This window comes from Miscanthus floridulus, chromosome 9, assembly GCF_019320115.1.
Source record: "Miscanthus floridulus cultivar M001 chromosome 9, ASM1932011v1, whole genome shotgun sequence".
NCBI classification, from domain to species: Eukaryota; Viridiplantae; Streptophyta; class Magnoliopsida; order Poales; family Poaceae; genus Miscanthus; species Miscanthus floridulus.
In genome coordinates this window covers 102,786,322-102,812,769 of record NC_089588.1, presented here as the reverse complement: position 1 = coordinate 102,812,769, position 26,448 = coordinate 102,786,322, and the positions used below count along the sequence as shown (strand labels likewise).

General features: G+C 42.8%; 2 protein-coding genes and 2 pseudogenes across 4 annotated transcripts; 3 read left to right on the top strand and 1 right to left on the bottom strand.

The window, feature by feature from the left end:
• Positions 1 to 360: 360 nt before the first annotated feature.
• LOC136484034 (uncharacterized) lies at positions 361 to 2,413 on the bottom strand. The gene is made up of 2 exons (XM_066481203.1): positions 2,027 to 2,413; positions 361 to 1,161 (listed from the first exon to the last, which is right to left on the bottom strand). The coding sequence occupies exons 1-2, from the start codon at positions 2,230 to 2,232 to the stop codon at positions 774 to 776; spliced, it is 594 nt and encodes a 197-aa protein (XP_066337300.1). The 5' UTR covers positions 2,233 to 2,413; the 3' UTR covers positions 361 to 773.
• A 3,375-nt stretch (positions 2,414 to 5,788) lies between these two features.
• LOC136482493 (protein ROOT HAIR DEFECTIVE 3 homolog 2-like) lies at positions 5,789 to 13,676 on the top strand. Of its 3 annotated transcripts, none has more exons than XM_066479703.1 (22): positions 5,789 to 6,089; positions 6,590 to 6,656; positions 6,750 to 6,852; positions 7,580 to 7,650; positions 7,739 to 7,802; positions 7,880 to 7,945; positions 8,055 to 8,102; positions 8,185 to 8,247; positions 8,318 to 8,374; positions 8,585 to 8,743; positions 8,858 to 8,926; positions 9,002 to 9,093; positions 9,619 to 9,697; positions 10,124 to 10,289; positions 11,019 to 11,143; positions 11,242 to 11,501; positions 11,628 to 11,724; positions 11,841 to 12,002; positions 12,090 to 12,194; positions 12,498 to 12,592; positions 12,736 to 12,832; positions 13,037 to 13,676. In XM_066479703.1, exons 1-22 carry the CDS (start codon positions 5,915 to 5,917, stop codon positions 13,277 to 13,279), a joined length of 2,463 nt encoding a protein of 820 aa, XP_066335800.1. In that variant the 5' UTR covers positions 5,789 to 5,914; the 3' UTR covers positions 13,280 to 13,676. The 3 variants fall into 3 exon arrangements, 2 of the variants coding, with proteins under 2 accessions (XP_066335800.1, XP_066335799.1); XM_066479702.1 differs by having other exon boundaries at positions 11,239 to 11,501; XR_010765096.1 differs by lacking the exon at positions 13,037 to 13,676 and having other exon boundaries at positions 11,239 to 11,501; positions 12,485 to 12,592; positions 12,736 to 12,789.
• A 1,887-nt stretch (positions 13,677 to 15,563) lies between these two features.
• LOC136484032 (uncharacterized) lies at positions 15,564 to 25,553 on the top strand (annotated as a pseudogene).
• LOC136484033 (cyclin-B2-1-like) lies at positions 17,016 to 20,508 on the top strand (annotated as a pseudogene).
• Positions 25,554 to 26,448: the final 895 nt, after the last annotated feature.

Here is a 26,448-nt window from a genome sequence, read left to right as displayed (position 1 = left end):
AACTCCAAGATTTTATCCTCCCTCTCACCTATGTACCAAAAAAAAACTGTAAAATTCCATAGTTTGATAGTAAAATATGTGTGTGTTTGTTTAACACTAGTAGAACTTCAGTCTTTTATGTGGCCACTAGTTCTTTCAATTTTTGTCTCTATCCATTTTTTCCCTAGACGACTTATCCAAACTGTCATTTGCACGCCATTTTTAAATTCTTAGCTAATCGGGGAAAAAGAAGTGGAAAACAAAAACACAAATACCATACCCCAAGAGGACGCCATTTGTTAGCAGTTCAGGAGCACTACAAATCATGGAACAGCAAGAGCCTTCAGGAGGAGCAGGAATGGCATCTGAACCCAAAAAAAATGTGAAACCTTTTTCCGCGTAGGCAAAATTTCAACCGTACTATCAACTTACCACAGCTCGTGTAATTCACGGGGATTTCCTGATTTGAATACAAACACAGCACCAGAGGTCCAGAGCTCGTCCCCCTTGTCTGTATGCTCTACTAGGCTACTACTAGCTACCAAGCCATCTATAAATTCTTCTCAGTATGCTACAAACTTCGCAGCCAATTTTTTTTAAAAAAAAAACTTTGCAGCTGCCGGCTAACAATACAAATGTTCGTCAAAATCAAGAAACATACTACTACGTTACAAACAAGCCGAAAGGACTCTGTCAGTGCCGGCCATCGGCAGGGGAAGAGACAAGACCCATGGCGTCAGCACCACCAGCCGCGCGAGCAGCAACAACAGCTAGCCCCAAGCCCCCTGCTAGAGCTAGACCTGGTGGACGAGCGCGTCGGCGGACGGCACGAGCGCGCGGCAGGAGGGGCAGTCCGGGTGGATGGCGAGCCAGGGGAGGACGCACTCGGAGTGGTACTTGTGGGAGCACGGCAGCCGCGTCACCCGCTGCCGCCGCTCCTCCCGGACCTCGTCCAGGCACACTGCGCACACGTCCACCTTGGACAGCGTCCGCGTCAGCTCCGCGCGGCGCTGGCGCCGCGTCGACGCCGGCATATCCGCCGCTGCTGCCTGCAGCAGGGCCGCTGGGTCGGGAGCCGGCGGCCGCCAGGACTCGGGCCCGGGCTCGGCGCCGGTCGCCGGGACAACGTCTTGCTGCTCGTCTCGCCGCCTGGTGCTCGGGGTCGCCCTCAGCCTGCTCCACCTGCGTTTGGTTCAGGCGCCGATTGTTAGTTAGGACACAATCACACAACTCAAATCAAAAGACAATAAGCCTGTTCGGCTGGTCACATCACGGCTCGTTCCCGTTTGTTTTAGCTTATTTCAGCTTATTTCTTTTCACAGAATACTATTCAATCATCCAAAACCATTCAAAATCAGCGCAAACACAACCAGCCGAACGCCTTGAATAAGTGTGCGTTTTCTTTTGACTCGACTTTTTTGTTTTGTGAGCGGAAAAGCCAGGCCACACCGCGCCACATGCAAGATTCCATCGTCCACTTGGCAGTTGCAATTAGTATGGTACTACCACTCTAGAATCCTCTAGAACTGGACTGGAGTACCACGCAGCGCATCATGGGAAATTGGGAATTTGAGATCGATCGACGAAAGAGAGAGAACCGGTTTGTATCGACAAAAGAAAAGATAGGCTCAACGAGAACTCGGGGAAAACGAGAATTTTTTCGGAGAAACAGGGGCATCCCTTTCGGTTGCGGGTGTTGTGTAGGCCTACTCTACTAGTACATACTCAGCTTCTACTAGTAGTGATCACGCAATAATTCAGAGTTGAGACAGCAGGCAGGCAAACAAACAAGGAAGCCAACTCCCGTGATGAATGATGCATCTCCGATGCTGCAATCGAACTCCCCGCAGGTTTTATGGTGCCGTAATCAACAGGGCGATCCTGTATCTTATGCTGCTCTTGTCCAATCGCTTCATCTTTCGATAATCGCTCATGTTTTTCCTTCCCCATCTTTTGAAAAGATTCTCTCGTCTTCCCAACGGAGGCGTGCATATATGCAGAACAGGGGGAGGAAGCAGAGGAGAGAGGGAGAGGCAAGGCAACCGACCTGGACGGCGAGGTCGGCGGCAGCGCGGCGCCCCGCAGCTTCTCCTCGAGCCGGATGCGCGCCGCGAGCGCGGGCCCCGCCACGCCCGTCGGCGCGGGCGCCGCGTGGTGGCCGTGCGCGTAGTAGTGGTGCTCCGCCGACGACGACGCCACGTCGCCGTGGTAGTGCACGCGCCGCCGCCGCGCGAGCTCCACGCCCGGAAGCATCGTCCTCCGCTAGCTCCTGGCTGTTCCTCCTCTTCTGCTGCCCCGACGGAGGAGGTTCTTCCCTGCCTTGGCCTCGGCCGGCCCCTGATGCTCTCCTCTGCCTCCGGCGCGTGAGGTAGCGGCCGCTCTGGTGGATGTGTTTTTGTGGTATTACAGCGAAATTTCTAGTCTCCGGGTGAACTTGGCTTGGTTATATATACAGGCGGGGGAAAGACGCGGGTGGAGAGAGGTGGAAGACGATCATCCGCGGAGACGACGACGTGTGGCGCGGCGTGCTGGACCGGGCGGACCGCGGGCGCCTGAGGAAGGTACGAGGAAAGCGCGAGCCGATTTCCAAAGCCCGGAAGGGGGATATTGCTTGCTATTCCGGACTTGTCTGACGTCGACGTCGACGGCGACGAGGAGATTTGGCATTCGGCACCGGGCTCAGTGAGTGCGTCAGCGGAGCTCGCTACGGCCTACGGCCCCTGGAATCAATTGGATTAATCATACATTACACCCACGTTCCTCGTGCAGCATGCACGTAGAAATGGATGGCTGTATTTTGCTTTCGTTCACAAGCGAACTATATATGTTCTCCCGCAAACGCACCTAGGCATTTCTAACCTCATCCACCATATCAAACACACCTTACCTAGCTGGCCCGGCCTTGTTCGTTCATCTCTAGATCGAGAACAACATGACGCAACGAATTTGAAGTTTGAGAGCATCGTCATTATTTATTTAACTATTGTTGGCTTGTGTATCATTGTAAATAAAGATACCTGAGGTACTCGTACTCAAGACCATCAAAATTCAGCACCTGACCAAGGCAACCTTTTGCCACTCTGAACCAAACAGCTTGCCCGTGCACCCATGCAGCTAATTGCAGCGCGCTGAAGCGGTCCAAGCGCATGCAGCGCAGCGAAGCTCCCGCGCGTTCTGTCAGACTCGACAAGGCCCAGCCAAACGTACAGATTCGATTGCACTTTTTTTTTAGACGGAGGGAGTATTTTTAAGTGTTTTTTAACCGACTCCTTGCCGTAGCTAGCTTCTGGACAAGGGACCGTTTCGGCTTGTACAAAACATCGCATGGTAGGCGCAAAAAAAAAAAAAAAAAAAAAAATCGCATGGTATATGTTGTTGTTCATGCTCTGAAGAGCCCTCATATTCATGCTGATCGACTTGATTTGGTGACGGCCACATCTCGTCCCGTGTGTTTAATGAGGTATCTCTCATATCGTGTCCTCCTCTCTTTTTTTTCTCTCGATCACACAAAAGATTTGCGTGTCCCGTGTATTAAACATCGAGTTCTCCTGTAATAGTTATGCTCATTTTGTTCTTTTCTATGAACTTTTAGTTGAGCTTACGATATTTTAACTTTAAGACAAACTTAGGATATAGCTTGTATCTCAGAACAGTGGTACTGTCATTGTAGACAAGATATATGAATATGATTCTTGCAACAGGTTGCCTACCTATGACTATGACCCTTCCTCACAAAAGATCTTCAAGTTGCCTCTTCCAATATCTTCGCCCCCAATCACCTCAAATAAAGTCATTAAAAACCGAGTGAAATTAAGGTAAGGGCCTGTTTAGTAGGGCTCTTCCCCAGCTCTAGCTCTAGCTCCGACGAAAAAGACCTACCAAACGTTTTGTAGAAGGAGCCATTTTTCAGTAAAAACAAAGGAGTTGGAGCCGTTTTGGAGGAACCACCAAAACGGCTCTGGCTCCTTTGGAGGAACCCATCAGGAGAAGTCCTGCCAAACACCCTTTAAATAATAAGCCTCGAGATATTTGGAAATTTGGACTAAGGCCCTGTTTGGATTGAAGCTGCTAAATTTTAGCCAGCTAAATCAGCTACTAAACTTTAGTCACTCCTGTTTGGTTTGGTGGACTAAAAGAGGTCTTTTAATTCCTTTTAGTCAGGGTATTTAACTACAAAGTGACTAAAAGGTGAGGCAGTCTAACTTTTAGTCTAGTTTAGCTCCCCTTGGTGACTAACTCATAATTGACCATTGATACACGGTATAAACATAGCCTTAATGAATTAACTGACTTCTTTTACTTATTCAAATACAATTCAAATTCAAATACAAAATCTCATTTAGTCCATATGTTTGAGTAAAAAATGGCTAAATAGACTAAAGTTTAGCGGCCCAAACCAAACACGCCCCGGATCAAGCAGCGCTCTATTCTTCTTGAACCATGGAGCAGCCCAGCATTAGCATGGTAATATCAAATGAGGCCTCCTGCGGTCGGGCCTAAGGAATAGAAACCAGCCCAACATTCAAATGGCCCGAAATGGTCTGAAGGCTTTGCTATTTCACAGATGAAGTCATAAACAAATGGGCCCTCGTATCTTTCCAACAAATAGCAAAGGCACGATCTTAAAGTAATCGCCGAGCTGGGCGAATTTTTCTATTCCACATTACAAAAACGCGCAGCGGACAGCGGTCACGCAGGGCGCAGGCGCAACGACTTTAGTACCAACGACAACAGTTCCAGTACTACTAGCTCGACGTCTCCGTCACTCCCTGTGTTATTAGGTACTCCCATGCTTTTCTTGAAAAGTTGAAACCTTGAAACAAAAATATGGATGAATGGAACATTCTATCATCAACCATCATACAAAATTCATTCGCAAGGAGAACTTCTGCAAGGAGAGACGAATAGCAGCGGCTCGCGGGTACGAGGAAAAAAAAAAGTTGCTGTCTGAACTATCTCATTGTAGCCACCTATGTCTTGGAAGACTGATTTGGCTCAAGTTTGACGTAGGATTTCTCAACATAATTGGATCGCTCGATTGAAGGGAGGAAGAATCGGACGGCTCCGAACCATGAGTGAGGTGACCACCAAACTATTTTTTAGACCAAAGAATCTCAAATTTATGAATAGTAGATATGTATCATTATATCCAACTGGTATCCAAATTGCTATTAAATAACTTATTTATATTGATTATTTTTCGGAGGACACAAATCCCCCAAGTATGTATATATATATATATATATATATATATATTATATTATTAATTAATCTTCTTAGCCGAAAGGGAGAGAATGTGGAATGCGGAAGTTGTATCCTTTGGTCCCATTAAATAGCTCTACCTCCTCAACTCTCTTCCCTGGCTTGGTGATACGGGACTAAGTGCAGCCTGCTCTGTGCGACAAATGGAATGGAAGCAAATGTTACTTGGGCCAATTTCCTTGTCAAGGCCCAAACAAAGAATAGGTGAGGAGCATGGTGCTAGCTGTTATAATAACCGGGTTTAAAAAACCCATAGGTTCACGGGTTTAGATACTACATCCTAGATCCACGTCTACAAATCCGCTGGATCGGGCTTTTCATACATTAGCGAACTCATAAACGAATACGAACCAGCCAATCACTGAGAGAAATTAATCGTATTCTTATTCTAATAGGGTAAAAACCTATCGGGTTTCGGGTACCCGTTACATCTTTACTTACGGCTTTGGGTGGGTCGCACATCCGCCGTTTCCATTCTTTATTCCTTCCGTAAACCCACGTATAAACCCCAATAGCGGCGCAAGCCGCGCAACGCGACACCTGTCTCTCTGCTCGGCGCCTCTCGTTCTTTCTCTCGCTCGCCATCGCGGCGGGCGCCTCTGCTCTGCTGCAAAGCCTGCAACTTGTGGGTTGCTTCGCTTCGGTTCTCCGGCGAGTCCGCGAGTGGGGATCGATGGACGCGCCGGGGGGCGTCGTCGGAGTCGGCGGCGAGTGCCACGCGGCGCAGGTGGTGGGCGCGGACGGCGAGATGGACGCGGCCGCGATGGAGCGGTTCGCCGCCGCCGCGGGGCTCCGGGGGCGGGGCCTCTCCTACGCCGTCGTCTCCATCCTCGGGCCCCAGGGCAGCGGTACGTACGTCAGCCGCGTCATCCTCCCCTTCCCCGCTCCTCCTCCGGCCTCCCCCTCCCTTCCCCTCTGCTTCTGGTACATGGGTGCTGCGGCGGGGTCCTCGCTGGGGTTTTGTGCAGAGTCGGCGTAGTGAACGGATTCAGAGTTTCAGACATTCAGTTATGTCCCGTATGAAATTCTCGTGTCTGTGTCTTAGCTTACCCTGGTGTCAGTTGCTCATGGTGCTTGGTCGGTGAGGAATCGAGAATGATCCAGGTTATCGTGGCGTGGCCAATTTTTTCCCCCCACAATTACAGCCGTTGCCAATTTGCGTCTACTTTAATATATTACATTGTTACTGCACAGTCGATTGGTTCCCCGTCCATGTAGTAGCGTGTAATGATCGTCGAGCTCTCCTAGGCTTCAATTTCGATTCCTTCATTTAGCAATTTTGTCCTGGTAGTAGTTGGATTAGATTCAGGGCCCGTCTCTAACGGCTGCTGCTTTGTACACCGGCCAGGGAAAAGCACCTTGCTCAACAACCTCTTCGGGACAAGCTTCAGGGAAATGGATGCCTTGAAAGGAAGGTAAACAAACACCGAGCACGTACAGAAGCATTGCTTGTTACATCATCTGCATTTGTTGGTGTGATATGTGCTGCTCGTTTTGTTTCACACCAGGCACCAGACCACCAAGGGCATTTGGATCGCCAAGGCTGTTGGGATCGAGCCGTTCACTGTTGTGCTGGACCTGGAGGGGACGGACGGGAGGGAGAGAGGGCAGGTGAAAGTTCTACTTGCAGCCATTTCTGAACTTATTAAATGTTCCCGAACAGTGTTCTTCTTTCTCATCAAATTGTGTTTTCCATGTTCTGACATTACTAATTGACTGTTATTGGTCCTCCCCCCATAGCATGTTCTTGTGTTCTCTTGTGCGTTGTGCTTTACCATGACGCATCATGTGCTGACGGGTTGCCAAATTACAATTTGCAAGTACCTGATTTGCTATGTACTATGGCATTTAACCTGTCAAGAAAAAATTGGCTGTGTTTAGCAATTAATAGTACTTGGATTGATTCACATGCAACATTAGTGCCGTTGTTAATTCTCCTGTAAGGAACTAAGGATCTTAAAGATTCAGGACTACTATACTGTGAATAATGTTGCCAATAATATGCCATGTGGGTGATTAATGCATTTGGTTGCTTGGAGCTATACATGTCCCTTCGCCACGTTAGTCACTAGTTTACCACATGGCTGCCTGAATACAAGCAACTCATTTGAGCATCCATTATTTTTAGTGTAATTAGTTTGGTTTGAATTAATCATACCCGTTCTCTGTTTTGAGCAAAGATTTCCTTGCGTCAACTTAAATTATACATAGTCAGTCATTTATAGTTTTCACAAATATGGAATTTCTTTTGTTTTAGGTTTACCACTGATGGGCAACTGATTACTATGGTTTTGCTAATGTTATCTATTGCTTATATACTAATGTTTTCTTCTTGCAGGATGATACAACTTTCGAGAAGCAGAGTGCTCTGTTTGCTCTTGCAGTTTCAGACATTGTTATGATAAACTTGTGAGTTTCTATTTCACATATTACTGCTTAATTGAAAGTTAAAATTTTGGTGAGCAAGGGAGATATTTAAGTATTATATGATCTGCAGGTGGTGTCATGATATTGGGCGAGAACATGCTGCTAACAGGCCTCTTTTGAGAACAGTATTTCAGGTGATACTTCTTACAGTGAGACACTATTCCTTTTCTCCCATGTTTAGTCATTTATTATCATTTCTCTCTTTATTAAGGTCTTGATGCGTTTATTCAGTCATCGCAAGACAACACTGCTACTTGTTATCCGTGATAAAACAAAGGTTTGTACAGTTCCAGAGACTGAGTCCAGTTTCTTTCTCTATTTCTGCAGTTTGATATTTTCAGTTTGTTTGACTTTTCTTGTGCTCTGATTTTTTCCTGTATTTGCAGACTCCACTAGAGTACCTAACACAAGCTCTCAAGGAGGATATTCAGAAGGTGCCAATGCTTTATTATCGGCTTACCTGCTTTCCTCCTTGTCATGTCGCAATTCTCATCAATCAGTGTCTTTTTCTATCAGATATGGGACTCTGTTCAGAAACCAGAGGCTTACAAGGAAGCAGCGCTTAGTGATTTCTTCAATGTCGGTGCATCAGTTTTCTGAAAGTAAGGCTTTCATGCATCAACTGACTCATATTTTCTGCAATATAAAGGTGGAGGTCACTGCTCTATCGAGTTATGAAGAGAAAGAAGAACTATTTAAGGAGCAGGTAGACTGGACGTACAAGTACTCTATTTCTCTCTCTTCAGTGTATCCCATTCCCTTCTCTTCTCTATTGGATGAAATTGCATTTTTTATGAAATTTTCATCTTCAGTGGAACTTATGAGTTCAGATTTATGCATGCCTTATTTCACTTTAATGATTTAATGATACAGAAGACATTTTACTGTACTATGTCATATATTTTTTTCCTTGCAGGTTGGACAACTAAGGCAGAGGTTTTATCATTCCATTGCACCAGGTGGTCTTGCAGCTGATAGAAGAGGTGTGGTACCTGCTTCAGGCTTCTGTCTCAGTGCACTGCAGATTTGGAAAGTAATACGTGAAAATAAGGACCTCAACCTTCCTGCTCACAAGGTTATTGTGCCATTATTTGCCATCAATGCTACAAAACTAAATAGTAATAATTTGTGTGTGTGGACATGTCGACACTCTATATTTGAAATGTAACTTTTCTTGTATTTTGTCTAGGTCATGGTTGCTACTGTTCGATGTGAAGAGATTGCAAACGAAAATCTCAACAACTTTTTGTCCGATAAGGTGACAATGTTCTTATGTCATTCTGTATTACTGTATTTGTTTGATTGGCTGAATGAGAATTATTCTGCTCTATAGGGTTGGTTGGAGCTAGATGCAGCTGTAAAATCTGGTTTGCCACCAAGCTTCGGAACGAAGCTCAGTGCTATTCTTGACTCTTATCTATCAGAGTGGGTGATCTAACTAATTATCATCATAGATTTTCTCTTAGAAAGTTAAGATAAACATAGTGGCTGCCATGAATCTGTGTGTTCAAAACATGAATTTGCTAGATTTAACTACTTGCTTCAGTTCATTCTCTTGAGTATTGAGACAAAATGCTGATGCATTTTCATGCTGTTTGACATTTAATCGTGGACTGTCTATATGGAAACTAAGTTGGTATCTGTCAATAAGTTGATCTAATTACTGGTTTTCTTATAATGGCCCTCCTTTTTCTCCCTTTGTTACTCCTATGAATTCCAATGCGTTCTGGTACTGGATTAAGTGCTCTACCCTCTTCGTGTTGAAATAATTTAAACTATACTGGAGGCATGCAAATTCTCAGTAACTGGGAGTAGAGTGTTTGATATCTGAGGTGACTGATCATATTTTTAGTCCTGGATAACACTAAGCAAAATGCTGAGTTCTCGTGAATTAATCTGATTGTTGCTTGTAAGCCGATGCGACAAGTTATTGTACCGTTTTTATTGCAGGTATGACATGGAAACCATGTATTTTGATGGAGGTGTAAGAGCTGCTAAGCGGCAACAATTACAATCTTCAATGCTAGATGTGAGTAACTCATTTCCAAATGATCAAAAAATAACCCTTGATTTGAGAGTTTTTATCCTAGATGATTTTATTTGTTATATGCTTGAAGAGGACCATGGTCAAGCTCAAGGACTATTACTAAGTTTGCTTAAGAATCAGTGGTTCATGAAAATTTTATCTCTCCAGTTATTATTTGATATATTTGAGTATATGTTCCAACCACTGTCATCTTAGTGCAAACTGCAAACACTCAGTGCTTTTAGTAAATAAATTTTTATCATGCGCTTCTAAGTTCCTATGCACTGATGCATACATAGTTCTGGCTGATATAATGTTATAAACGGGATGTTTGTTGTTACAACTTCTTTGGTAGTTGGTGGATTGTTTCATCTTCTTTGTAGCTGGCCTTTTTATCTCAGAGTGTCATCGAAAAGTCGTGTTTTGCAGCACACATATCCTGCTATCGAGAGAGTAATGGAGCACCTGCATCTTGTGGCTCTTAACAAATTCAAAAGTGATCTGGCACAATCATTAAGGAAATCAGAGGGATTTGCAGAATCAGTTCGTCAGTGTTCTCAAGCTTCAGTGGAAGAGTTTGATGCTGGAATAAGAGGTATGTGAACAACCGCTACTGCACCTCTTTTTTCTTCTACTATTGATGTATATTAACCAGCAGGGGGCTACCCCTCCTGTTTCCTAAAAAAAATAATTAAGGTCTACAATAAGATTTTGTTGAGCTTCTGGTGGACAATATACCATTAGTGCAATCCTAGGCTCCTGGAGTCCTTTGTTGTATCATGTGTCCTCCTGGAATGGATGATGCTTGTTATGAATAGAATAGCACTACATACAGGAAACCCTTTGTAGCAAGCTTCGTCGTGTACTACAGAGTAGCTTTCTCAGGTATCGCAAGCTCCGGGGAAGGAACAGGAATAGGCGGACGGTCCCAAAGGCACAGACCATGCATATGCAAGTGCGTATGAAGTGCCCAACCTGGCTAGTTGTAACCATAAAAAATATATGGGCAATGAGGGTCTGAACCGTGACCTATGGAAGGACCATAAGAGAACATTCCCACATAACAGCGCTGCAGTGGTCGATAGCAAGAACACAAAGTTAGCAGCCACAATAAGAGTAAAAGGCAGTGGCAACAAACAGCAGTTTTTGTTTTTCTGTCTCTCTTTTTTGGTCTGACTTATCCCTTCACCGCTACTTGGTTTGTTCAGAACTGAGCAAATGAAGTGAGGAACACACATGCAGACAGCTTATATGATATTATGTATCTCTTATATTTGACAATCTACAATTCAGTGATTTCAGGCCCTAGTTCTTTTTTACGCAGATACAGCAGTTAAACATGTGCAGTGGGATGCTTCAAAAGCTAGGAATAAACTGCAAGAGCATATACAAGCTCATGTAGAATCTATTAGGAACGCAAAATTGGCAGAACTGAAAGCTAACTATGAGGTTACTTTCCTTGATTTTACAACCTCTAAATGTCATGGTCAATTCAGAACATTCCATCCATATCTTTTGACTTTTTACCATTTTGCATATTGCAGAAGAAGCTGTCAGACGCAATTGCTGGGCCTGTACAATCAATACTGGAAACTGGCGAGAGAGACTCCTGGGCATGCATTAGGAGACTATATAGGCGTGAGACTGAAAATGCTGCTCTTGCATTCTCAGCTTCCCTTTCTGAGTTTGAACTAGACCAGACAATTTGCAGTAAGATGGTCTCAGACTTGAGGGAACATGCAAGAAGCGTAGTAGAAATGAAAGCTAGAGAAGAAGCTGGAAACGTTCTGATGCGCATGAAAGAAAGGTAGAATTTGCTCTTTTTTTGTTATTTGAAGGGAAATGGAAAAGGGATAATGCAATGTCAGTTTTCATGTCCTACTACAATGAGTGTTCATATATTTTATACCTAATATGATTGGATTATCTGTAGGTTTTTCACTGTGTTGAGCCATGATAGGGATTTGATGCCAAGGACATGGATGGGAGATGAGGATATCCGCTCAATCACTAGAGAAGCACGCTTAGGGGTATTTAGAGATGACATTTTTCAGCTAATCAGTATCACAATACTTCTAGGGTGTCTGAGCTTATTTATAATGCTCATCCATGAAAAACATAATCTGGTTCTCATGTTTCACTGCAGGCTTTAAGACTTATGTCTGTAATGGCAGCTATTCAGTTAGATGATAAACCAAACAAAATAGAACGGGCTCTGACTACTACTCTTTTAGATGGCGGACCCCTTTCCCACAAGAGGAGCATAGAATTTGCTTCTGATCCACTTGCTTCAAGCACGTGGGAAGAGGTTTTGTTGCCTACACTACACTTGGATATTTATGGTTTAGGATGTTCTACAGAGAAATAGTTTGGAATGCTTTATGTATTTGTGCAGGTTTCACCAAAGGATACACTGATTACGCCAGTGCAGTGTAAATCCATCTGGAGGCAATTCAAAGCAGAGACAGAGTATTCTGTTGCACAAGCAATGTCTATGCAGGTATAATTTTTTGTTAGTGTCATCAATTGATCATCCTGTTTGGAGCCAGTACTTGCATAAATATGATCCATGTTCACAGTTTTGTTGGATAATCAACTTATGGTACTGATTTTCTTGGTTTCAGACTTCTGAACACCAATATTAGATTTCATCCCTGCTTGTTTTTCCATATATTTAGAATACTTGTTTTGTCAGGCCATCTGTATCACTTGCATTTTGTTGAATTATGTTTATGAAATTTCTATCTGAATTCATTTTGCATTTTGTTAATCGAATTCTTCCAATCTGAGTTCCTCATGCCAGGAAGCACATAGGCGTAGCAAGAGCTGGTTGCCACCTGCATGGACTATTCTGCTTCTGGCAATATTAGGCTACAACGAATTTATGTTTCTTCTTAGGTAATCATTTTACTAGAATAATTTATTTGTTTGCTTTCCATTTTTTGGCTAAGCCAGACTACAGGACTGCGGCACTTCCAGATTGCAGATTTCATTGTCAGCATGTTTAACGGGTTCATTTGTCTTTTTTTTTTTTGTTACAGGAATCCATTGTACCTTCTAGGGCTCTTTGTTGCCTTTGTGTTGTCATATGCCATATGGCTGCAATATGACATCACTGCTTATTTTCGTCATGGCATGGTAAGAACATAAAATTCTTTTTATTCAGAAATTAGATCCCAAAGTTACTACATATGATTCTGCTCCTTGGAATTCGACTTCTTGTTTTCTTCATCGCAAGCAGTGCTGTTCTTTCTTGCGTTTCTGCCTAGTGCATTTCAGTGCAACTGAATCTTACTACTGTAGTTCCGCACTAATCTCAAACTGAGTTTCTTCTATGTGCAGCTGTCTGCTCTTCTTACGATTTTATCAAGACTACTCCCCACGATCATGGACATTGTGATGCAAATAATCAATATGAGCCACAGACACAAGCATTCCCCACATCCATCTCGCCGCCCCCAACCTATCCATTCTCAGAGCTTCATGAACCAGACGTGGGGACAGCCTCAAGTGCAGTACAAGTTTCCTGACTCGCCATCCTCATCTTCCTCGTCCGTGGACTCGAATAGCGGTGATGACTCTTGAAGCTGTGCATAGAACATAGAACTTTCCATGTGGAAGTTCCAGACTTCCAGTACTTAAATAGGTAGCCTTCTTCAGGGGTTTCTAGCTAACTAGGAAACTTTGTCGTGTCATCGTGTGCTTTTGACTTTGATGTGTACATGTGTATTGTAAGATGAAAAACCATAACTTACTTTTGCCGTTCACAAAAACCACGTATGATCATCTACGGAGTTGATAGATGGTAGCAGAACACTAGTAGATTCTTGTGTAGGCCAACCAAAATCTGCATGTGTAGTGTATACTAGACAGGAGAGATTACAGTAGAATACATGAGAAAAAGTAGTGACAGACTGACAGTTATCTGGTGTTGTGTCAGTGCCTACATATATGAATCTGCACATTTCATCCAGCCGAAATACACATGCTTATAATATTTGTATGTATGTGCTGACTATAGAATTACAGCTCCCATCTGTTCATTGTGCCGTTTCGTACAGATGTCTATAAACTTATGCAATTGTCCAGCAATCAAATTGATATGTCCTAAACATGGCCACCGCTACCACAGAACTAGTTTGTAGCAATAGCACCATTTTTTTTTGGTAGGGGCGGCTCACTCTGCAACCGCCCTACAGTGCCCCCGTCGGAGTCCCACGAGGTCAGCCGACCCTACAAATGGCATAGTAGTAGCAGCTGGTGATACGAGCCGTCCCTACAAATGGGTCCATTTGTTGGGGCAGCTCACTCACCAGTCGCCCCTACTGTTTTGATTTGTAGGGGCGGCTCATTCACCGGCCGCCCTTACAAATATTTTCGTATTTTTTTAAATATTAGTTCTGCATATTTTTTTTATAAATGTATATATAAATGTATAAATATATTAAAAATAATTTGCGATATTTGTCCATACACATAAAAACAACTTGCTAATATATATATAGAATGATACATTTCCTTTTTTAAAAAATTAAAAAATATATATTTAAGAATTGAAAATTTGAATTTGTGAACTTCAAATTGAATTTTAAGACAGAAAATGACCTAAAATTAAAATGTTGTAAATATCAAAGTTGTAAAACTCATCAAGATTTATAACTTTTATTTTGGTCATCTTTTCATGTGACTTAGTTTGAAAAGTTTAAATTTTGAATTTCATAAAATGGCAATTTCAAACAATATTTTCAAAGAGTAAATGATTTCAGCTGGAAAAGTCATGAATATAAAAGTTGTATAACTCATCAAGATCCAAAACTTTTATTTTGGTCATTTATTCATCCGACAAAGTAATAAGAACATTGTTCATAAATTTTACATATCTCTGGTATGGTTTCATAAAATATATGAGAGATATGTAAGTTTTGTGAACAATGTTACTATCATTTTGTCGGATGAAGAAATGACCAAAATAAAAGTTGTAGGTCTTGATGAGTTCTACAACTTTTATGTTCATGACTTTTTGAGTTCAAATCATTTGGTGTCTCAAAATTTTGTTTGAATGTATCATTTATTGAAGTTTAGAATTTGAATTGTTCAAATTTAGTCACATGAAAATATGACCAAAACAAAAGTTGTAGAGATTGCTGAGTTCTACAACTTTTATGTTCATGACTTTTTGATTTAAAACCATATGCTCCTTTGTGAGATCATGTGATGAAAAATTGTTTTGATATGAAATTGGCATTGCAAAGTGATTTGCATTATGGCATAAGGATGTGCTACTTATTTATGCTTGTGATAGGTGTTGTGCGGATTGACTTGGGTCAAGTCGTGGACTTGGGCTTGGACGTAGTTTGCGTGTTTCTTCATGTGCAGGTGTCGCTTGAGGTGGAACATCGTTGATGACGGACTAGAACTAGGTTCAAGGAGGAACTAAGGTCCTATTGGTCAAGGATGTCATGCGATATGTTCATGCTAAGAGAACAATGTACGTGAAGACGACCACGCCGTGTGAGACGGGAGATGTACGGGCTATGGAGTGGTGTTGGTTCTGGCTGGTGCAGCTAGGATGGTGTTGTGATTGGTGCATGCATGGGCTTATGTGTACACGTTTGGTCTGGTCAAGTATGTGTGCTAGACGTGCATGCGTGTGGTGCATGGGAATAGTGTCCAAGTTGGACACGTTTTGGAGGCTGACCGAATCAAGCTAGGAGACTTGGCTTGGTCAAGTTCCGATTAGAAAAAGAGGATCAGCTGCATGCTAGCAGTTTTGGTTGTGTGACAAGGATATGGCGAGGTGTCCAAGTCTGGTTAAAAGGAGAGGCGATCCGGAAGTGATGGCTGCCGTGGTGTGAACCTGAGCTGCATGCTGACCATGGCGAGCGTGGGTCACGTGGCCAAGCCTGGATCGGTTCAGGGGCAAATAAATAGAAACCGAGTGTGTCGGTTGTGACATAGTGCGGTAGAGGATAGGCGTGTGCGTGAAAAAGAGAAGGCAGCGGCGACGGCTGTTTTTAGAGTTTGGGATCACGTGGTGATCTTTGTAAGGATGCTTGTGAGATGCATCTTGTAAACACATCTATGCAATGATAAAAATCAAGGTTTGGCAATTTGTGTGTTGGTAATCTCGTTCCTCTGTTGCTCATTGATTTACATGCTAGCTTTTGGTTTTCGCTTGATTTCGTGCTTGCAAGTTTAGACTCGATTTGATCTATCTAAAACTGTGCTAGGGTTTTGTGCTGTTGATATGAGCAGTTTGATTGATTACACTTTATTAATTTTGAAGTTAGGGTTCAATCAATTCTCGTCACCATCAGACGCAGCGTGCATTTTTTATTTTATATCTTGAGTTCTAGACCTCCGATTGATGTGATTCCAGTTGGGTTAGTTCACAAATTTCATCTAGTTTGTTGTGATAAATTTTGAGATCAATTGGAGCTACGGTGTTTGGTCGAGATTATTTTTATTACAGGTGCAGTCACTACTGAAATCTCGTTTTTTTTGAGGGCGATAAATTTTTCTGTGCGTTTTTTCGGGTACGCACAGAAAAATTACGATTTTTCTGTCGGTTCCAAAATATCCCGACAGAAAAATACGAAAACCCACCGAAAGCACTCACAAAAAAATACAATTTATTCTATCGGTTCTTTAAAAACGCAAAAAAAAAAACATGTGCACGCACAGAAAAATCCAAACCCTAACCCGTCAGCCGCCGTGCCCCCCAAACACCCTCTCACGCACGCAGTAGACCGCGCCCCCTCCCTCACTCTCTCCTTTCAGCGCCGCGCCCCTCCCTCTGCGACTCAGCGCGGGGGCTCCTCCTCTCCCCGAGCAGCGCCGCCACTCCTCCCTCTCCCTCTTCATCGACGCAGCGGGCGCGGCCCCTCTCCTTCACCCCCGACGCCGGATCTGTCTCCCTCTTCACCCTTCACCCGAGCAGCGCATCTGGATTCGTCGCCGCCGCCGCCGACCAAGCAGATCTGCGCCCTCCCCCTTCTTCTCCCCCGTCGGCGCCCCTCCCCTCCCCTTCTTCTTCCCCGGCAGGTGCCCCTCCCCTCCCCCTTCTTCACCCGGCCGGATCCGGCCCTCCCTCTCCCGGATCCAGCCAGTGGCTGCGGCGGTGGCGGTGGTGGCCGGTGGCGGGGCGTGGTGGTGGCAGCGGCCCTCCCCTCCCCCTTCTTCTCCCCCGCCGGCGCCCCTCCCCTCCCCCTTCTTCTCCCCCGCCGGCGCCCCTCCCCTCCCCCTTCTTCTTCCCCGGTGGGTGCCCCTCCCCTCCCCTTCTGTATCGCAGTGATGGTGAGCCAGGCATCCGAGGTGGGTGCGGGCGGCTGCCCGGGCTGATCTCCTCTTGGATTGTTTGCTGCGTCGCGAGCCCATGGTTTCTGATCTCCTGAGTTGTGCAGAGATGGGGAGCCGGCGCGCCCTCACGGACATCAAGAACCTCGTCGAGGTTGCCCCGTACCCCTGCGCCGTCGCCAAGAAGCCCATGCTGCAGTAATCTCCTGCCCCAAGATCGTGCCTTTTTCGTGGTTCTTGGGGTCCAAATCTGTTTATCAGCGGCGTTCCTTTCTTCTCTCCAGGAAGAGAAGGGACGAAAAGAAGACAGCGTTGCCAAGCAGCCGGCCCATGACAAGGTTAGGACGCGTGCTAGCTGTTCTTGCACCTCTGACGTTTCTTGCAGGCTTTGATTTGATCTGGGTATTGCTTTGGTTGTTCAGGAAATTTGCTGCCTCCTTGGCGAGCAAAGAGCATCCTGAATGGCACCGTTGATATCGACGTGGAACTCTACGAGCCGGTCGACGATAGTGACAGTGACATCGACATGGTATTCGCACTTCTGATTTGTGCTCTTGCTCAGAAATGGATGGGTTTTGAGCATCTTTGCCATGGCTCTGGCTTACTGTTATGTTTGGCAATGCAGGGTGAGACAGAGAACAAGGACATGAACCAAGATGAATCGCTCATGGATATTGACAGTGGAGACTCGGGGAACCCGCTTGCAGCAACAGAATATGTTGAAGAGCTTTACAAGTTCTACAGAGAAAATGAGGTGGTTTATTGTCAGACGATGCTTATCTTGTTCCTTTTTGATAGATAATAACCTCAAATCATGAATTCTGAATTTTTGGATGAATATCTCGAATGCGCAGATGCTTTATCTATAATGTGCTTATAAGAATGAGCAAGTTCCTTTGCGAAACTGAATAAATTAGACCAGAAACCTGTAAGGATCATTCTACTTCAGACAAGAATCTTAACTGCAGTATGGTATAATGTGGAAATGCACGCCTAATGTTAATTATCATCTTTTATGCACTTTAAGCAACTAATCTAAAGAAAAAAAATGTCAACATGTTTTGAATCGAATGATACTGATATAGCACATTGGTCCACCTCACAGCCAGGAATTGGTAACTATTGTGCTAGTTGTCATGTGCAACACATTGGAAAGTTATGATGCGCTAAAATCATCGCTGCATTGTACGATTGGAACCGCTTCATCTGTTATACAACTGTGAAAGCTACAACAGTTCATAATGTCTTTGTACTACTAAAATTGGTTCCTTCAGTATTTTTGAAGCAAATCATGGTCACCAGAATGAAACTTATTGCCGACTAATCTTACATTCACAAAGACTTACGCAGGCTTCTACTATCTTGGACTTTTCTATTGCAGCTTCTATTATCTTTTCAGTATTACCAATGTGGTGCTTTATGCAGGCTAAGAGTTGCGTAAGACCTGATTACATGTCCAGTCAACAAGATATAAACTCAAAGATGAGAGCAATTCTGATTGACTGGCTGATTGAGGTACAAAAAGCATGGACCTTACAAATTGTTCTGATCTGAAACTGCATGTTTTAATATTTTTGCTGGTTCTTTTGCAAGGTTCACTACAAGTTCGATCTGATGGATGAGACACTCTTTCTTACAGTAAACATAATAGATAGATTCTTGGAAAAGGAAGTGGTTCCAAGGAAGAAGCTACAACTGGTTGGAGTCACAGCTATGCTTCTTGCTTGCAAATATGAGGAGGTCTCAGTTCCAGTTGTTGAGGACCTTGTGCTCATTTCTGACCGTGCCTACACAAAAGGGCAAATTCTAGAAATGGTAATCCACTAAATACAATTTGCACTCACACTGAATTCATGCTTGGTTCTTTTATACTGCATTATCTAAACGTACAATGATCATAGAAGCAAATAAGTAATATTTCCTTACACCAGACATGGATCTTTTACTGCAAAATTGCACTTATATCCTTTCTACATAAGTGGAACATGACAGAGTTGGTCAGTTTGTAATCTTTTGAATTATTTCTCCCACTTCTGCAAATCCTTGCACACAGGTGAAATTAAGTTGCAGTTGTCATGCTAATAATGGGTAAATCTGAGCCATTTCTCGAGTTCTTTTGCTCTTGTTCTTTTGCTCCAGGTGAAATATATGTAGTTCTTGTGCTTTTGACATACTGCTCTCTAATGGATCTGGAATGACCAATAGTTTCTTTTCTATTAGCTCAGTTCAATAGAGCTCTGTGATTTTTGCATTGCTATTTGTAGAAGAACATGACTTTTTTTAATTCAATATATTAGCTAAGCTGACACCTGTATCTGAGCTTGTTTTTGTGCTCCGATTGATGCTAAGAGTTAGGACTTGAATGGTTGTGCAGTTGTACCAAATGCTGCTGTAGTTGGCAGATACATGTAATCTTTGGCAAGTGATACCTCTTGTAAAGCCAAAGGTGCAACCTGCATGTGGTAAGTCTCATTTGTTACTTCCACTATTTCATCTCGAACATACAGTGCGTACTAGGAATTTGTGGAATCAATGTTCACAAGTTTTGACCAATAATTACTCAAAATTTGAACATGTTTAGTCTACAAGAGTTGCACCACTAGATTCCTACTTGGAATATCATTAATACCGATATTGATTTTGTATCAATCGGTAATATACTCTATGAGAGATTAATGGTCCAAGTGTAGTATGGTTTACTTTCTCCAAACATAATACACCCTATATTTTGGGATAGAGGGAGTATTAGTATAAGTAAATTATGCTAAATCTAGTAGGCAACTGATCCTTGAGTTAGAAATATTTGTTGAGTGGTGCTCACAGAAGGCCTCTACAAATGGGGTTTCTGTCTTGTAGTGAAAAAAGATGTCAGAGTGAAGGCACTTGAGGCAGCTGAAGAAAAAACAGGAACAGAAGAAGAAAAGAGGTGCTAATGTGGCAACAAGGAAGAGGCAGAGGGATGAGGAGGAAAGGAGGGAAAAGGAGAGAGAAAAGAAATGCATTGAAGAAGCTTGAAAACAACATACGCGACCTATGGAAAGAAAGCATGCCAACAATGTCGAAGAAGCTCGTCCAGAAGCTCATGTGAGTAGAAGCTATATTGTTTATGTCTACCAAGTGTTCCTTAATATGATAAATATTTGTTACTAAGCATTTAAGTCGTTGCAGGATAATAAGGAGCGGCAGAAGAATTTGGCTGAAGCGGCGAAAGTCCCAGTAAAAGTTGATGAAATGACAGGCCTTGGAGGAAAGGCCACTAACAGTCACAATGAAATGGTCACTCCCAGGGACAAGCGCATGAAGAATTAGCAAAAGTTGAATAGTTTCAGGGACAAGCGCATGAAGAACTATCAAGAGCTGAATCTTGGTTAGTCTGAGGGATTTGAATCTATTGATGCTGGAACATTTGGACATCATCTATTACCTATGAATGTGCTGAACATTTAGACACCTATGAATGTATTTATTATGTTGTGATGTGTCATGAAATTACTGTATGGACAATATATATTTTAATATGTTGTTGCTATTGTTTTAAAATATTTTTTTGTGTGTTTAACTCTTTTTTCCTGTGAGGCTGGCTACACAGAAATATTATTTTTAATCTGGACGAAATAAAATTTTCTGTGAGTTCAACTAGACCGACAGAAAAAATGTGTTTTTCTGTGCGTTTATTTTATTTTTGAGAGAATTCCTTATTTGACACCAGACAAATGACTCGTTCTTTTTTTGGCTTTCAAAAAATTTCCGTTCCCTATTTGACACCGAGTTCAACTTTTGTTCCTTATACGACACTCTGTTGGGTTTGACATCCGTGAACCGTTAACTGCCACGTGAAAATACGATTTTGCCCCTATGGGCCCCACCACCCTTCTCCCTTCTCTCTTCCCTTTCTGGCGGAGGAGGCAAGGGATGGCAGTGCTGCTCGTTGGTGGAGGATGCAGGGTGTGGCGGCGCTGCTCGCTGATGGAGGAGGTAGGGGAGGGTGGCACGGCTTGTTGGTGGATGAGGCAGGGGAGGGCGGCGCTGCTCGCTGGCGGAGGAGCTCGGGCTGACGTCGACGGAGGTCATGGCGGGGAGGAGCTCAGGCAGAGGTCGGCGCCGGCCATGGAGGGGAGGAGCTCAGGCGAAGGTCGGCACCGGCCATGGGGCGGTTCAGGATGGTGGGCTCTCACGGCGTGGGATGCGGGCGCGGCCGGAGCTCACGTGGCTGGTGCAGCCATGGCTCCCTCCCACGAGGAGCTCGCGCGCCGGTGGCAGGCGCGGGGCTGGCCGGGGGCGGCGCGCCGGCTCCACCAGATCGCGGTGCGGCGCGGCGGCCCGAGCTCCCACGCTGCCATGGCGGGACGGAGCGCGAGGCCGGGAGGGCGCGACCTCGGGGAGGACAGCACGCGGCCGTCGCGAGCTCGGTGCGGCGGGCCGGGGCGAGCACATCGGGGGCCGTCGCGCGCCGCACCGAGCACATCGGGGGCCGTCGCGGCTATGGCCGGGGAGAACTCATTGAGGGCCGTTGTGGCCATGGCCGGGGCGAGCTCGTCGAGGGCGGGGAGCGGCGTGGCCATGACCGTACGTGGGGAAGAAAGGGAGCAGAGGAGGGAGAAGGGTGGTGAGGCCCACAGGGGCAAAATCGTCTTTTCACGTGGCAGTTAACGGTTCATGGATGTCAAACCCTACGGAGTGTCGTATAAGGAACGAAAGTTAAACTCGATGTCAAATAGGGAACGGAAATTTTTTGAGGGCCAAAAAAGGAACGGGTCATTTGTCTGGTGTCAAATAAGGAATTCTCTCTTTATTTTTCTGTGTTGATTAACACACAGAAAAATTAGTTTTAATCTGGGCCAACACAATTTTTCTGTGCATGTGAGACCCACAGAAAAATTGTTTCTGACGATGAACTCACAGAAAAATTAGATTTTTCTGTCATTATATTTCCGTGGGTATTTTTCTGACGGTATTCGCATTTTTCTGTGTGTTTTCGCACACACAGAAAAATGTGAGTTTCCAGTAGTGAGTGTTCTGTCTAGAATTGAAAACAAGGCTTAATTTGGTTTTGTGTTTAGGGGGAAGTTTTAAAATGAATTTTTGGCTTCCGCAATCATTCACCCCCTCTGATTGCCTATCTTAGATTGACTCGATCCTACAAGTGGTATCAGAGTAAGGTTCTTTTTCTAATTAATCTTAACCGGTGATTAGAAAACATGTCGACGGATAGGTATTTGACAAAACCTTTTGTTTTCGATGGTGTTGATTTTCAGTTCTGAAAAGCGAAGATGGAGTCTTATATTCAAGCGCAAGGCTTTGCAATATGGGAGAACCGCCAGAAAAATATTTTTCTGACGGTATTCGCATTTTTCTGTGTGTTTTCGCACACACAGAAAAATGTGAGTTTCCAGTAGTGAGTGTTCTGTCTAGAATTGAAAACAAGGCTTAATTTGGTTTTGTGTTTAGGGGGAAGTTTTAAAATGAATTTTTGGCTTCCGCAATCATTCACCCCCTCTGATTGCCTATCTTAGATTGACTCGATCCTACAAGTGGTATCAGAGTAAGGTTCTTTTTCTAATTAATCTTAACCGGTGATTAGAAAACATGTCGACGGATAGGTATTTGACAAAACCTTTTGTTTTCGATGGTGTTGATTTTCAGTTCTGAAAAGCGAAGATGGAGTCTTATATTCAAGCGCAAGGCTTTGCAATATGGGAGAACCGCCAGAAAAATATTTTTCTGACGGTATTCGCATTTTTCTGTGTGTTTTCGCACACACAGAAAAATGTGAGTTTCCAGTAGTGAGTGTTCTGTCTAGAATTGAAAACAAGGCTTAATTTGGTTTTGTGTTTAGGGGGAAGTTTTAAAATGAATTTTTGGCTTCCGCAATCATTCACCCCCCTCTGATTGCCTATCTTAGATTGACTCGATCCTACAAGTGGTATCAGAGTAAGGTTCTTTTTCTAATTAATCTTAACCGGTGATTAGAAAACATGTCGACGGATAGGTATTTGACAAAACCTTTTGTTTTCAATGGTGTTGATTTTCAGTTCTGAAAAGCAAAGATGGAGTCTTATATTCAAGCGCAAGGCTTTGCAATATGGGAGAAGGTCTACAAACCTTTTGAGATGCCCGAGAATGATGCTGTGACAGCGACGAACATAGCACAAGTGGAGGCTAACAGCAAGGCGAGGAACTTGATCATTCAAGGAATTGGAAGGAGCAACTTTGATCGTGTTGTGCATCTCAAATCTGCCTATGAGGTATGGAAAGCGCTCTGTGATTATCATGAGGGTTCATCTACAATTAAAGAGGTACGTCAAGATATGTATAAAAAGGATTACATGCGTTTTGAGATGAAACCCGGTGAAGCCTTAGATGATTTCTTTGCTCGCTTTAATAAAATTTTAAGTAATCTACGTGCTGTTAATGTTACATATACTGATGCTAAAAATGCACGTCAATTACTTGGAGCTTTAGATATGTCTATTTGGGAGATGAAAGTTACAACTATTAGAGAATCTACTGTCATAAGTACACTTACTTTAGATGTGTTTTATTCTAAACTAAATACTCATGAACTAGATGTCTTTACTAGAAAAAATCATAATAAGTCAATTGCTTTGATATCTCAACCTAGCATGTCTAATAATGAATCTTCATCGAGCTTTTGTATTATCATTCTTGTCTTCACTAACCGATGAACAGCTAGAGCAACTCCCCGAAGAAGAATTAGCACACTTCTCCATTTGTTTTGATCAAGCTTTGCAGAATGTGAGAACAAGAAAAAGAAAAAGTGGAGATTCCTGAAGATGTTTTGAGTGTGGCTCGCTCAAACATATTCGTCTTAAGTGCCCAAAGTATTTAGCAAGAATTGCAAGGGATGAAGAGGACGAGGAAGAAGAAATTGAAACAAGTGACAAGAAGAAGCACACATTGAGGAACAACAAGAAGAAGAGCTACCTAAACCGCAAGGTGGTGCATCGTGTTCTTTCCGCTCTTGATCAAGTGAATCTTAGTGATGTGGAAACGGACAGCGAGGATGATACTCCCAAAGGTAAGAAAAATTTAATTGGGTTGTGTCTAATTGCAAGCAACAAAAGTTCCATCAACAATGACATTGATAGCAACAGTGAAGATAACCAATTAGAACCTTCTTATAATGATTTAGCTTGTGCTGTTGAAAAACTTGGTACTTTACTAGAGAAAAGAAATAAAAAGATTAAGAAGCATGATGTTTTGATTGAATCTTTACATGCTGAAATTGCAAGACTTAAAACTTTGATTCCTGATGATGATTCTTGCAAATCGTGTGAATTAGTGTATGCTGAGCTTACTTCATTAAGGAATGTCCATGCTTCTACTCTAGAGCAATTTAAGGCTGAAAAAGATAAAAATGAGAAACATGTCTGTGCTATTGTTGAACCAACTTCTTGTGATAAATGTGAATTACTTAAATTGAAGTTGAAAGATGCTGATGTTAAAATAGCACAATGGAAAGATAATTTTTCTACTCATGAGGTTCTTTCATGCTCTAAGTGTCGTAAAAATGATAAACCTAAGAATGATTATTGTGAAAATTGTGCTACCCTTTTGAAACATATTGATTACTTGCAAGGGAAGATGGGAACTAAAATGTTGAATCACATTTTGGAACAAAAGACTAGCACGCATAAAACTAGTTTAGGTTTTGATCCTCATGCTCATTCTAAGACTCATGCAACAACTATTGTTAAACCTCTTGGTAGTTGAAAATTTGAGTTAGCAAATGAACCTAAAAAGATGATTTTTAAATCTGCTGGTATGATGTCATCTACTAATCAAGTGAATGCAAATGTTGCTTGTACTTCTCAAGTGAAACACAGAGTTAAGTACACTTGCACTCATTGTGGTAAGGATGGACATCTAGTAGATTTTTGCTTTAGACTAGCTAAACAACAAAGGAAAGAAAGGGCTAAGGCTATGTCTAATTTTAAAAGAGCACAGTTTGTTCCACATGAGGTTGTGTCACATTTCTTTGTGCATCGGGTGAAGCAAACACCTTTTGTTAGAAACACAAGTAAATCTAAAACTGAATTTTTCCATAAGAATACTTGTGTTATGCCTACACGTGCTTTTAGTCGTGTGTCTCAGTACTAGATTCCTAATAAATGTTTTATGACTAACCCTTGTACAAAGGCCTCGACATCTTGTAGTGCTATGTAGGTTTTTCAGATGCAGGATGGAGAACACGAGCTTAATGGATCTTGGTCTTTTGCTTGATGTGATCAAGACGTGGATGGTTCTCTTCACTTTTGTGATGGATTTTAATGGAGCGTGAAAAAAAACATTGTGAGCTATTCTACACTCATGCCTTTACATTTAGATAAGTATTTTTGTGGTATGAGTTGAGATGCTTGTTCATATGCGAAGATCAACCCCTTAGCATGTTCGATCATGTTATATCATATATCATGCTTTATATGCTTTGATCATGATTCATGTTGTGCTTAATTGAATATACCATGATAACTCAAACACATGTATCTCATCACGACTCTCTTGATTTCATTGGTTATTCACTTGAGGGGGAGCATGTGGATTTTTGGCGAAATTTCCTTTCTTTTTTTTATGGGAGGATTTTTTTGAATTTTTTTTGGACAATGGTCTTTTTGAGGGGGAGCTTGTGTTCTTAAAAAACTCTTTTCTTTGTTTTCTTTTGTGCAGTTCTTATTAGAAGAAAAAATTAGAAAACTTTGGAAAAGTAATGAGCATTATATTTGAGACATATATGATATTTGAGGCCATGTTTATGCTACAAGATAATTGCAACTTCATATCTTACATGTGTGGTGTAGTTTTTCATCATGGCTATTTAAATGGAATGAGAAATTGAATTAAATCTTGTCATGGTTGAACTTTCTTGGCTACTTTGATCTTGCTTTAAAAATTACTGAATGAATATCAATGCTATGTGCAAAAAGAATTATGTGAAAAATCAAGGAAATATGCATTGTCGCACTTCTTCTTTATGAGATTGCTTATCATTGCACTTTGATATGAACTTGGAAGAAGTTGTGTGTGGCAGAACCGCACGAGTTATGATGATTCACACACACCGTTCATTGTCTTAAAGACTTCTGACCATTATGCATGGGACTCACACAACTCCGGTAGTCTGTCGGGAGTCCTCGGGGATCCTGAATCATCCACTTTTCACATCTGATTAGGATCATTACAGAAGACATTACAGTATTACAAACAGTTGATACAAATATATTACATCAGAGTTAAAGAGCGGAAGTATTACAAACCATTTATTTAAGTTTTACAAACCATAAGTTTTTGCTTTCTCAAACGAAGTAGGGTAGCTTGACTAACACAACTTTATTCATTACATAAAGGTATCATCCTGCCCAAGGATAAGAGTACAACACATCTACTGATGGCTATCATCTTCTAGAACCGACATACAACAAGGGCAAAAGCCTATCTGT